Raw genomic sequence first — 13,869 nt, 5'->3', positions numbered from 1 at the left:
TGGAATTTTACTGTCTAGTTCACTTCGTCTATTGGAAATAATTTTTTCCCTTAATGATTTTACTTTTGTATTTACATGATTTTATTTATGTAACAAGTAAATAGATATAATTTCACAATGAAAATCACAACTTTGACTTTAAAAAAATTACCATTCTGCAACTTTATAAATTTTGAAATTGCTTTTCTTATTGAAATAGTTACATATTACAATTTCAAAATAATAACAATTTATAATTCCAACTATCAACCAAAAAAAATCCTAATAAATTTATAAAGAAAATATTTAAAAATAATATCTATTCACTATCAAACCTATCCATCAAAATCAGAGTAAATTTATAAACAAGGATATTTAAAAAATAAAATATTTTCACTGTCAAACCTATTCCCTAGACTCGTCCTATCTGGTTTGTCTTCCATACCAAGCTTCTCGGTGACATTGACTAAAGAAACATTCCACGGCACAAAGTATTCTTTTATGTTCGTCTTCTGGTTTTACTTTTCCATACCAATCCTCTCATGATTTGACTAAAGAAACATTCCATGACACATGACAAGGCCATGCAAAGTTCAATGATTTTAACATGAATAGGATCTGCCTAGCAGAGATTAATTTTGGTTCCATGTAGACATCAAATCACAGAGACAAAGTACCAGTTCAGCAAGGAATCCTAGGGGAGCTTTTGCTTTCAAATTTGAAGAGTATAAATACGCAATTATAATGCATGGTGTGTGTGGAGGGGAAACTCCTATTTCCATCTCTATGGCCCCATTAATGCGCGGCTACATGCGCCGGAGATAGCCGGTGATAACTAGATAAAAAAAAATAACGGCGTGTTACACCGCCCGCGTGTTATATCGGCCTGTCTCCGGCGCATGTAGCCGCGCATTAATGGGGCTATAGAGGTGGACGTGTGGAGGTTTCCAGTGCATATTTTCAAGAATTACAGCTACACATATGTGCTCTTACTTGGAATGAGCAGTTAACATTTACTGTATTGGTTCCAGGTCAACGCGAAAATCAAATACATGACGTGTGGGTTTTAGGGTTTAAGCAAGACTAGACGTAGGGTTTAGGGTTTAAGCAAACCACCCGTACACGCTGGTACAAGGGCCCAGATGGGATTTTTCGAGATCACACTGGATTGTAATTAAGATAATGGTTGCTTCAAATTATTCTTATTAGCATTGGTAAGCACCCAGTTATCTCCAAGCACAAGTGACCATTCAGGTCTGTACAAGGAATGAGAAATAATTGCAAGGATCTCAGGATTCTCGGTGATTCGGTTTATGTTTGTCTGTTCTGTGGAAATTTTCCTGTTGATGATTGATGACGTGTAAAGATTTTTATTTATCTTTTGGAAGGATTAGAAGATGTCAAATTCATTTTGCTTTCATGGGAACCTTGAATTGACAGGAGGAGATACGTATGTCTTACAGTGCTCTGTATATTTTCAAAATGTGTGGAGATTGAGAAAGATGGAGTAAAAAAGACAAATCACAGAGTCAAGTTTTTAGATATATTAAGATTATAGTGAGAGAGACCTGTGGTGGTGGTGCTATTTATGTGGGTTTTAATAATGAAATTCAACCAATTGAAAGGAAGTAGAGTGGAAATTAATAGCCGAAGAATAAAGCAACATTCTTCCATGCAGCCTTGATTCGATCCACCTCGATAATATTTCACTTTTGGTGGTTGTGGTTTTTATATTCTTCTAACCTATCCATGATTTTGTATAGTTTCAAGAGCTCGGGTCAAATTTGAACAATAGTTAATTAATTTTTATCGGGATGTGCTTTCGCCAGACAATCGCCATAAATTGCGATTTAAAAGCTACTATGTGTGGACAGATGGTTAGGTTATACCCACGGTGGAGATAGTACACACGGAGTCTGGACTCTGGAAGTTCACCGTCAGAGGACAACTTTTCTATTGCCCAACTTCTGGCGACGGAACTTCAAGGAAGGAGCCGGATAACTGACCTATCGGTGATTTTCCAATTTTCTGTTGGAATTCGGTCATCTCATCCTTTATTGAATTTGATGTTCAGCTGGATTGACATTATACATTGCCGTCTTCAAACTCTTTTAGGTTGATTGTTTTTTAAGTTTTCTCTTAAATTTTAATTTTATTCAATAATAAGAAAGAAGAGCATAGATTTGTATCATAAATTTCACATTATTTAAGAGTTATAAATCTATTTATACAAAAAAACTGTTAAAAATTTTACTTAAAATTTAGTTAAATATTTTAACATTTCAATAAAAATTACCCCATTCCAATGCAAAACCTAAAACCTAAAAAATCTAAACATGTCCTACTAATTACTTTCTTAATTTATATGGTTTAAATTATATTTTGAAGATAATATACTATTTTTAAATACATTAAAATATTTAAATTAGCTAGATTTATCTTATCACTAAATCTACTAAATAACTAGAGGGATCAAATTTCTTTATATGCAAACTTCTTTCTAGAGTTAAAAGAGATTTGATCCCCCAGTGTTTAGTAGATCCGGAGTTAAGATAGATGTAAGTTGGTTTAATTCCCCTCATTAAATAAGTTATATTCCATGAGCTAATACCATAGATTCTCAATACCATGGATCAATATCGTGGGCCATTTTTATTTTTATTTTATATTTTTGAAGATAATACATTGTTTTTAAATACATTAAAATATTTAAATCAGCCTAGATCTATGTTATCTCTAAATCTACTAAATAACAAGAGGGATCAAATTTCTTTATATACAAACCTCTTTTAAGGGTTTAAAGAGATTTGATCCCCCTAGTGCTTAGTAGATTGGGAGTTAAGATAGATGTAGATTGGTTTAATTCCCCTCATTAAATATGCTATATTCCACATGAATACCATGAGCTAATACCATGGATTCTCACTACCATGAATCAATATCATGAGCCATTTTAATTTTAATTTTATATTTTTGAAGATAATACACTATTCTTAAATACATTAAAATATTTAAATCAGCCTAGATCTATCTTATCTCTAAATCTACTAAATAACGAGAGGGATCAAATTTATTTATATGCAAACCTCTTTTTAGAGTTAAAAGAGATTTGATACCCCTAGTGCTTAGTAGATTGGGAGTTAAGATAGATGTAGGCCGGTTTAATTCCCCTCATTAAATAGGCTATATTCCACATGAATACCATGAGCTAATAGCATGGATTCTCATGGATCAATCATGGGCCATTTTTATTTTATTTTCATAGGGTTTATTTTTATTTTTACTTTTTTGTTTTATTTTGATGGAGCTAAAATGTCCTCAGGATGAACCACATTAGTTGGTTCAACCAAATCTTAATAATGTGATTAATTCCAAAGACATTTATCTACTATATAGATCACAAAAGTCTCATATCTAACTTTATTTATTTTTATTTAGTTTAAAATTTTAATTTAATTTAATTTTTATTTGATTTATTCAAAATGTTAAACATTAGATTATAATATCTCTATCTATCATATTAGATTAGAGAGCACCTCTAATCATAATTATATATTTTTAATTATTAAAATTTAACTAAAAATTTGAATAAAATGTCACTTAAAAATCTTAATACATTTAAATGAGTTCTTAATAATATATTAATTATGAAAAAAAAAATAAATTATTATGATTAATTATTAAAAAATTACTCATGAATATTTATAAAAATAAGTTAATGATTTTAATAAAAATGATAATAATCATTATTAAAATTGATATTTAATCCCTTAAAATTATATACATTATAATTATATCAATGAAAAAATTTGATAGCATAAACAATATATTAATTATGAAAAAAATTCAATTACTTATTAAAAACATTATAAAAGGATTTTTATGATGCTTACTAAAAATAGGTGATTTTCGTTACTAAAAACATTATAGGATTTTTATTGCTTACTAAAAATAGGTTATTGTCGATATGAAAACAATTATATTAAAAATAGGTTAACAATTATATTAAAAACAGGTTATTGATTTTGGTAAATATGAAATCAATAATATTTAGTGATGGTTGGTAATATGGAGAATAAATAAATTATATATCTATATATATAATTGTTTTATGATTATGGTTTTTTATTTAATTTAATTGGTATAGTTTATTTTTTTTAAATCTAGAAATATAAATAATTGGTTATATTTAAATTTAAATTATATTTTAAATACATAAATAAATTTATTTAGTTGAAATTTTTATAATATAGAAAATATAATTCAAATTTATAGTTGTAGCAAATCTCTATTAAATTTTATAAAAAAACTAAATTTATTAACTTTCTTATAAAATTTAAAACACAATAACTTAATAAATAAATAAATTCTAAAAAACAAAATGTTAACTTAGATATTATTAAAAAAAAAAAATTAAAAATTTATAATCCGAAAAATCCTTATTTAAAAAAATTAAAAACATTAAAAACCCTACACAGTGTAGAAGAAAAAACACCTTAAAATAAAACTTTAAAGTGGCCAGATGCAATGCCGAACAAATTATCATACCCTGTGATCAATTGATATTGATAAATGTGAAACTAGTATCTTCAATAATTCTATCGAGAATTGACTTCATTAACACCTGAACATATGTCATGGCTAATTTGGCAGGAGTGAGCTTGAATTTATTATACCATCTGGCTTGTCTGTGTGAAGGAAGGTAGAGATTGGGTCAAACTTTGGCAACAGGTTGGACGATGTAGGAATTTAGCGGCATAATTTATTATCCCATTATACATGGCCTGTTTGTCGGAAGGATGTTAGAATTTTAGTCAAACTTCAGGTGTCATGCACCAGGAATTTAGAAACTAGTGTTTAAATTCCTTATTTTCAAGGCAATTATACTCGCGGTTTATACCGTTTAAATTCACTGGTTCATGGTTTGCTTTTTTAAGGAGGAAGGGCCCGTGCAGGCGCAGCATAGAGTCGTAGGGGACTTGAACGTTGTTATCTTAGAGTTTCACGTCTCTCATGTAAGACAGGTCCCTGCACTTTAAAATAGATGGTGTCCTTATCATGTTCTTCCATGATCTGGGTACTGCAATTTCTTCTCAAAATGGTTCAGAATTTTCTTATCTTAATGTTAGGTTTTCGTGTAGCTGCATGAAGATTAAAACAAGTTCATGACTGCTGAGTGAGTTCTTTTATACAGACAGCAGGATCTTTGTAGGTAGAATCAAAGTTTGAGAGTGAACAAAATGGAGAGCTGTGAAAGAAAAGGGCGAGTGAGACAGTACATACGTTCTACGGTTCCTCGCCTGAGATGGACTCCTAGTCTTCATCGATGTTTTGTCAATGCAGTGGAACGCCTTGGTGGACGAGACAGTAAGTCTGTTTTATCTCTTGTTCAGAAATATTCGAAACCCTAACGTAAACCCTATACCTAATTCCTGGCATGGTATCTATCATTGTTGTAAAAAATTCTAATATCTTGTTTTTGGTTTTCCTGGCATGGTATCTATCATTGTTGTAAAAAATTCTAATACCTTGTTTTTGAGCTTTTGCCAGGGAAGTTCTGTCAAATAACAAGCACCATGCATTAAATACCTTTTATCCTGGTTCATTGAATATCACTTTATATTCATTCAGTACTGTCAAATATTAAAAACCATGCATTAAATACCTTTTATCCTGGTTCATTGAATATCACTTTATATTCATTCAGTAGACAAGAAAAAGGCCAATAATGAGCTTAATGTATATTTGCCCAAAAGTTCTATCTAGCTTTTGCCATTTTTTCAGTTACCAAGTTGTATGGATTTTTCCTTGATATTTTCCTTTGTAGTTGCTAAGTTTTGGATCTAAATGCTGCAGTTCCTTTCTAGTTTCCAAGTTTTGGATCTAAATGCTACTGTTAAAAGGTCTGAGAAAATTTACAGACTTGGAAATTTAAAATCCTTCGGCGCTGCAAACCTTTAATTGCTTCAGAGATTTAGATTTACAGATGTATCAATACAGTTTTTGGAAAAAAAATAAAAATTACTGGGCTTTACTTTTAAAAAAATGGAGCAAGAGGGTTAACTGGGCATATAAATGTGCTGATATTTTGCAGAGGCAACCCCAAAGCTTGTTCTTCAGCTGATGAATGTGAGAGGGCTTACGATTTCCCATGTCAAAAGCCATCTGCAGGTATGCACTCGTTGCTTTTTAATTCCAAGCTGCAGAGTTATTGTTTTTCCAGAACAAAAGTTTGACATTGTATTTAATGGAATATTCTGTGATGTTTTCCAGATGTACCGTACTGAAAAGAACAACCAACGCAACCATGGTAATTAATTTAGTTTAGTTCTTCTTTTCTACACTATTTTTTATTGAATTCTACTTTTGTCAATACAGTAACAACTTTGGGCTTACAGAATCCCAAACCCAAAACTGCCAACAACAATCTATGCCAACAAATGGCCAGAAGCAACATATCACAGATAACGATGGTGAAGAGGATCTGTGTTCTGATTTTTCAAAAACATCTACGTGCTCCTCTGCGTATTCACTTGGAACAACTCATAATAGGTAAGCACTGTAACCATAAATCCTTCTTAATTTTGAAATTTTGGATTTTCAAGAATGTGTGAATTCATGACTGCAAAATTACAGGCTTTGGATGGGAGATACGGACTCTTTTATCATGGCCAGTGAACGAAGTGCTCTCGATCATGTAAATTCAATTGAACAGCAGCCAACCTGGAGTGATTCCATACAACCTGGCACTGGTCGTCATGGTAACTTGGTTGGAAAATTTCATAATAGTTTTCAGTCTAATTTACAATTCTAAGATATCATAGTTTGATGATGAATATATTTATTTCATTCGTTTGAAGATTCTTTTGACCTTTTCTATAAAAACCTGTTTTGTAAATGTATGTCTGAGTAACAAATACTCTAATATTTAGACATGAACCATGTTTGACATTTTGAAATAGTTAAATTGCTGGCTTGAAAGCAAAGTGTTTTCATTTCTCAGGTCATATCGCGGAAGAAACTCCAACTCCAACTGATATTTTTAACAAAGGAAACTCCGACTGCAGATCACAGACAAGTTTGAAGGTCAGCGAAAAAACCCTAAATAATTAGTTCATTTTACTAAATTAATTAATTAGATAAATTTTCCGAGTTACTGTGCAGTGCAAGAAGCTTTTTAAATTTGATAATGTATAATTTTTTTGATGTAGATTTTTATTGTGAGATGAATTTTTGGAAAATAATTAGTTTGTTACACATTTATTGACGTGTACTGAAATGTTTGACCAACTAAGTTAGCCAACACAGTTCTTTTGCAAAAATTCATTTTACAATTAATTTGTAAGTGAAACTATGAAATTTTGTTGATCTTGTTTTTTCCTTCGTGGACAGGGGAATGAGGTCGAACATCTGGTTCACATCTTATTACTGCGACATGAACAAAGTAATGCGATGGATAAGCCCCAGGAGCCATTGAGATACCCTTCTGAACTGCAATTGACAGGAAGATTATGCCAAGGAAATGGGAAATGGGAAGATGAAAAAGATGAAAATCCATTTCATGAGACAGTTGATATTACTAATCTATCACTTAGCCTTAGTACAGCATATAACAAAACAAAAACATCATGCCCAAGAGAAAGCGGTCTTCTCTCATTAAACTATAATAGCTTTCAAGATCAGAACGATATCAAGCTGGATTTGACGATATGAACCGTGGCGCTCGAAAAATCAGAGACCAGAACGAATATTAATGCTGATTTCGATGGTTCAAGATAACCAAGTTCGCTAAATTCTCTTCTCTTAGTTACAGGGTCCTCGCTATGGTTGAAGATAACCAAGTTTGCTAAATTCTCGTCTCTTAGTTTCAATAAACTTTCAGAATTTCATTCTTCAAAAGCTTAATGCCTCGTGCTTTTTCTTTTCTTCATTGTTTCTCGTTTTACTTGTAATAGATCGGTTTAACAGTGTTGGACTTGGGAGACCAACACACCAGAATATATGATCTATGCAATTTTCAAGCACGCAGACAAGAATATATATATGATCTATGCAACTTTTAAGCACAGATGGCACAACGTAAATATTTCTTCACAGAAGGGAAAAATTATGGATCGATGGCTTACTAATCAAGAAATTACCTTGAGATATATTATTGAGATCAGAGTGACAACATCCAAAACAAACCCAAAAATTAAATCTAATTCATCTAGCCATTTTAGGGCATACACCATGAAGGAATTATATAACCCTTCTATATATAATCACAAAGTATTGAACAATTATGATCGTAAAGGTTTTAATACCGTGGCAATGGAAGTCACTGGAAGAGGTTTGGATGGCAACGAGAATTTATAAGATGGTGGCAGGTTGATCCTTATTCATGTTCTGCTTGCAATGCTGTTTGTTCTCAATATCAGAGAAATAATTCTTTATTGAGTGCAGCTGTTAATTTCTTTTCGCAGCAAAAGTGGTGTATCTATCTCATTCAATAAAAACAAAACTATACGTTTAATATTCATGCATTTTCTATCAATCAAATCAGGAAAATCATAACTAGATCCAGATATCTATCAAAATTTTGGTATAAGATCACTTCATCTTTCAAATGGAATTCCTTATATATTATATATTCAATATACTTTTTGAGTTCATCTTTTTAAAAGAAATTCCTCCTACATTATATATTCAACCTACTTTTTGAATTCCAGATATCTATCAAAATTTTGGTATAAGATCACTTCATCTTTCGAAAGAAATTCCTTATATATTATATATTCAACCTACTTTTTGAATTCATCTTTTTAAAAAATTCTTCCTATACCATATATTCAACCACTTTTTGAATTCATCCTTTTCAAAAATTCTTCCTATTTTTTTGAATTCATAGGAGCAAAAAGTGTTTTTTTCTTTAAAATACTTAGAAGAGTAACATCGGGAAGATGCTCCTCTTTAGTCTATCTGAAAGAAACAATGTTCATTTCTCCCAAGGGAACTTCCACTCCCTGCTTGGATAGTTGGTCATCTGTGTACTGTTTTCCCTGTGTTGTTTTCGCTCTTTGTATGGGGAGGTTAGAGCTATTGCTTAGTTAACAATAGAACCCCCCAACCTTTCTAGTGGCTTCCTTATGTATTGTTTTAGAAGATGTATTTATGATAATAATCTATTGGCAAATCACTTGAGTTGTGAGGATCCTCTAAGGCACCTTTGTGAGTGCCAAATTAAAGATGTCAAGATGGTTAGCAATCGTTAATTTTTTTTATTTTTAGTTGTGTGTGGCAAATTAAAGATGTGAAGATGGTTGGCCATCATTAATTTTTTATTTTAGTTGCGTTTGTGGCGTACTGTTAAAGTAAATATAGGCATTAGTGGTGTTAATAAACATTGTTGGCTGTTTTTGTGGTATATTCTAAAAAGTAAACAAACCCGTTTAGGATAGTTATGAGTGGTGTTAAAAAATATTATTTATATTTTTTAAGAATAAAACATAATATATTATCTCAATATTTAATATCAATGCATTTTTATTTGTATATTTAATTAATTTCCTTCAAATTAAGGTTAATTTATCTAGTTAAATTGGCCTTTCAAGGTGATTTCAAATGCTATGTTTATTTATCTATAGATAGTTGGTAACTATCCACATCTAATCAATAGTCAATTTTTCCTACTTAGTTGGTAACAATCAACATCTACTCAATAGTCACTTCTTCTTACTTTTTTAATAAGATGTCAGCTTCAACACAATGAACATATAAACATGTGCTAACCACACCATGTGTTGTTGTAGTTTAAGTTGGGTTTATAGTTTTAACATTTTACCACTTCCAAACAAAATTTGATGGATGTAGGAGGTAAAAATTTGCACAATTCCCCATGTAATGACACCTTCCTAAAACTTAGAATACAAATTTTCATAGTTTGAATTCATGCTGGAGACAAATTTGGAAAAAAATTGTGTAGAGAAACTGCAATGTGTGAGGTTTAAAGTGAACACTTCACCAATATTCACGGATAGTAAGCTTGAAAATTCAAGCTTGCGGTCCCAGCTTGAAAATTCAAGCTTGCCGTCCCTAAAGATAAGTGAAGTGTTCACCAAACAAGTCTTGTAGTTTCTTCATCAATATTTTCTAAAATTTAACTTGTTTGGGTGAAAGGCCTTATAAAGATATAAATGATCTCATCATCAATCCTATTCTAGAGAAGGGACACCACTATCAATTGTTCAAAATAGTGCACATGAAGCTCACTCATCAAGGTGCAAACAAACTTCTTATGTTCTAGCCCTCACTACAACTTTGTATTTAGCTTCAACATTTGATAATGAAACAACCTTATGTTTTTTTTAGCATAATAAGTAATTATACTGAATCTAGGATGAAACACATACCTTGAAGCAAAGTTTAGATCATCTCCATCACGTGCCCAATTAGAGCCTATATATTTTCCCAATATATTTGGTTTTTAGATGAACTTAAATCTAAGCTCATATGTATCTTTGATATACCAAATAATCCTCTTTTGAGATTTTAAAGTGATCTCCTTTACATCCTATGTAAATTTCAAGATTGGATTAACACTGAAGAAAATATTAGACCTAATATCAGTGAAATAAGAAAGATCACCAGCAAGTATGTGGTATGTTGTAGCTTAAACTATTAGAAAATCACTATCCTTAGTCAATTTAACCACAAATGAAAATTCGAAGAACAAGGTTAATAGTTTTTCATTTGAGTTCCTCTTTAAGGGATCCAACACATACTTCAGCTGATAGTGCAAACTATCTTCACTATCTATTAATCAAATATCATATTACATATATATAGGAGTATTGTTTCAAGATAGGAAAACTATCTTGGAGATACAATTTGTTGGTTGAGAGAATATCTCAACCACACAAAAATCTAGGAACATAGTTAGAAACAAACTCTAGTTAGAAAGACACAACTGAGACAAGTAGGAATTACATATTCCAACACACCCCCTTAATGAGTACTTGTCTTGATATCAATTTGCAAATTCTAGTTGTGGTCAAACATAACAAAAGAATATGTTGATGTCCATATAAAGGAGCAACCATCCATCGGGAATGCATGGGTGCCAACCGCTGCAACCTCTAGTGTACTAGGATTCACTTCGCATACATGGTTCCATCAACCATTATAACCGCATAAATGTACTTGTACGTGTAAATCCCCCTCCATCATCATCATGAGTTTTATCAGATTACCTATAACCATGCTCTGGGTTTGATTAGATTACCCTCAACCATGCCACCAAGGGCTCTCAGCCACCAAGGCTAAACACAACCACCAAGGCTCAACTTAGCCATGAAGGCTCAACTCAGCCATGAAGGCTCAACTCAGCCACGAAGGCACTCCAGCCACTCTCGACCACAACCTTGCCACTAGGGCACTCTAGCCAATCTGGGCTACAAACCTGCCACTAGGGTACTCCAGCCACTCTGGGCTACAAACCTGCCACTAGGGCACTCTAGCCACTAAGGCTCACCAAAGACCTGATTCAACCAGGCCAACGGTTTTCTTAGCTAACCCGAAACCATGCGAACACGAATCTCTGTCCAACTTCACTCTTACATGTGGTTTCTAGCTTACCACAAACCGACACTGCAAATACAAAGTGGTTTTTAGATTACCACGAACTGTATGGGGGTACACATGCCTTACAAGGCTTACAACACAAGTCCAACTTTTGGAGGTATGAGGTACATATTTTACAAAGACCACTACAAAACATCCTAGACTTGCTTACTTATAAAATGTGTGACTCATAATACATCATGCTAGTGAGTCTATTCCAAAAACTCACACTAACTCACACAAACATTCACCTAGTTGTCCATCATTATTTAATTTCCTGTGTCTTTGTTGCTCAAAATCAATATTTGCTGCACTTCAACCTTGACCACCGAGCGCCTTTGGTCTCTTCTTTCTATTTCTGATTTAATTGTCTTGGATTCACGTGCATGATTTATTAGAGTAGTTAATTCTAACAAGGCCACTCCATTGAGTTAACTAAGCTCAATGCTGCTAATTCCAAAACATTTATATATACCACATTAATTTGTTTCTCATCTGAGTTTTTTTTTTTTAATATGTAATTCTAACAAATTACACCTTTTACATTGAGTTGATCATGCTTAATGTGTTTACCTTCCCAAAATCCAATTCTCTCAAATTGACTCGAAGAGAAAGAAGAGGGCGATAAACCTCGGGTTGCATGAGCAAGACACTGTCCAGATCTCTCTGATCTCAGCGACAAATCTCCCCCCACAACCTTTTCCCCATGCTTTTTAAATGTTTCATTCACAATCTACAAAATCAACAACTCATGTCATCTCCAACATGCAAAGTGCATCATCGAAAGATAACTCCAGGTGAAAGAGGATAAGCAACATCTGAAATGTAAAGAGAGGACTCTCGGTGCCAATCTGAGCCAACTTCTTGAATAATTGGATGTAAGTCAGCTGCAATATTCTTCCCATGGCAACTAATTGTTTCATCACACCAACTGGACCTTCCATCTAGAAATTTGGTTGCATTCTTCAGAGAAGACTTCTCAAAGCACCAGAATGCATCTGCATCATCCTCAAAAAGAACAATGAATGGAGATAACAAATCACGCATACCTCGATGGTGAAAATCCCAATGTGTATTTTCATTTTGAGGACGTGGTGTTGTGCGTTCTCCCTCTGTTTCATATCTTCTTATTGAATTCTGTGCTGCTCTGCTCACTCAAGGTCGGGTATGCTATTTTTCTCATGCACAAGTTCAAGATCGGGAGCCTGCTAGATCTGGTGCAGAGGTTCAAGGTCACGGTGGCACCTGTCATGCCTCCCATAGTTCTTGCCTTTGCCAAGAACACGCTGGTGGAAGGCTATGATCTGTCATCCATTTGGATTGTGATGTCCGGTGCTGCGCCTCTCGGAAAGGAGCTAGAGGATGCATTGAGGCTACGAATTCCCAAAGCCACTCTTGTTCAGGGATACGTTATGACAGAGGCAAGACCTGTGCTATCAATGTGTCTGGCCTTCGCTAAGGAGCCCTTTCCGATGAAGTCCGGATCGTGTGGAATAGTTGGAGCCACCACAGGGGCAAGCTTTCGAATTTTACGAGAATCCCTACAAATATTCAAAGGAGAAGGCCTAGGACCCTGAATTTATTTCCTAGCAGGTGCTCCTGAGTTGGGGCACTCAACACTCTGATCTCATTTTCCATCACCGACCCTGGCACACCCAAAACCCGCACACAAAAAAAACACCAAATTCTTTATTTTCCTCAGCCCAGGACGGGCCAAGCCCATGAGGGGCCAGGCCCTCAGGGCTTTGATACCATGATAAACACTGATAGTGCAAACTATGTTCACATCTATTAATCAAATATCATATTACATATATACAGGAGTATTGGCTCAAGATAGGAAAACTATCTTGGACATACAATCTGTTGGTTGAGAGAATATCTCAACCACATACAAATCTAGGAACATAGTTAGGAACAGACTCCTCTAGTTAGAAAGACACAACTGAGACAAGTAGGAATTACATATTCCAACACAAGTATGTGGTATGTTGTAGCTTAAACTATTAGAAAATCACTATCCTTAGTCAATCTAACCACAAATTGAAAATGAGAAGAACAAGGTTAATAGTTTTTCATTTGAGTTCCTCTTTAAGGGATCCAACACATACTTAAGCTGAGAAATGAAGATTCCAATATTGAACTGTATAGCTTGGATGACTACAAAGAAAAAATAAGACCAAGGTCTTTCATATTAAATGTATCATTTAACTACTCTTTTAACCCAAGAATTCCATCAATGTCAAATTATGAACATTCAACTCAATTAGTATAACTGAACATGTACTT

The 13,869-nt window shown here is 33.3% G+C and overlaps 1 protein-coding gene and 1 pseudogene across 6 annotated transcripts; both read left to right on the top strand.

Annotated features, from left to right (window-relative positions):
- The first annotated feature begins 4,498 nt into the window (after nucleotides 1-4,498).
- Nucleotides 4,499-8,003, top strand: LOC149225616 (uncharacterized). 6 transcript variants are annotated; one of them, XM_089375131.1, is made up of 9 exons: nucleotides 4,499-4,710; nucleotides 4,917-4,994; nucleotides 5,178-5,346; nucleotides 6,074-6,150; nucleotides 6,253-6,289; nucleotides 6,378-6,531; nucleotides 6,616-6,740; nucleotides 6,983-7,065; nucleotides 7,372-8,003. In XM_089375131.1, the coding sequence occupies exons 3-9, from the start codon at nucleotides 5,220-5,222 to the stop codon at nucleotides 7,690-7,692; spliced, it is 924 nt and encodes a 307-aa protein (XP_089231257.1). In that variant the 5' UTR covers nucleotides 4,499-4,710; nucleotides 4,917-4,994; nucleotides 5,178-5,219; the 3' UTR covers nucleotides 7,693-8,003. The 6 variants fall into 6 exon arrangements, with proteins under 6 accessions (XP_089231257.1, XP_089231253.1, XP_089231256.1 ...); XM_089375127.1 differs by having other exon boundaries at nucleotides 5,174-5,346; XM_089375130.1 differs by having other exon boundaries at nucleotides 4,917-5,056; nucleotides 5,174-5,346.
- Nucleotides 8,004-12,605: 4,602 nt separating this feature from the next.
- On the top strand, nucleotides 12,606-13,157 carry LOC149225615 (4-coumarate--CoA ligase 2 pseudogene; annotated as a pseudogene).
- The last annotated feature ends 712 nt before the right edge of the window (nucleotides 13,158-13,869 follow it).

Source organism: Pinus tabuliformis, chromosome J (genome assembly GCF_031772625.1).
Source record: "Pinus tabuliformis cultivar Carrire ecotype Pingquan chromosome J, CPIR1, whole genome shotgun sequence".
NCBI classification, from domain to species: Eukaryota; Viridiplantae; Streptophyta; class Pinopsida; order Pinales; family Pinaceae; genus Pinus; species Pinus tabuliformis.
Note: the sequence above shows the minus strand (reverse complement) of the source record. Positions and strands in the feature narration are given on the sequence as shown.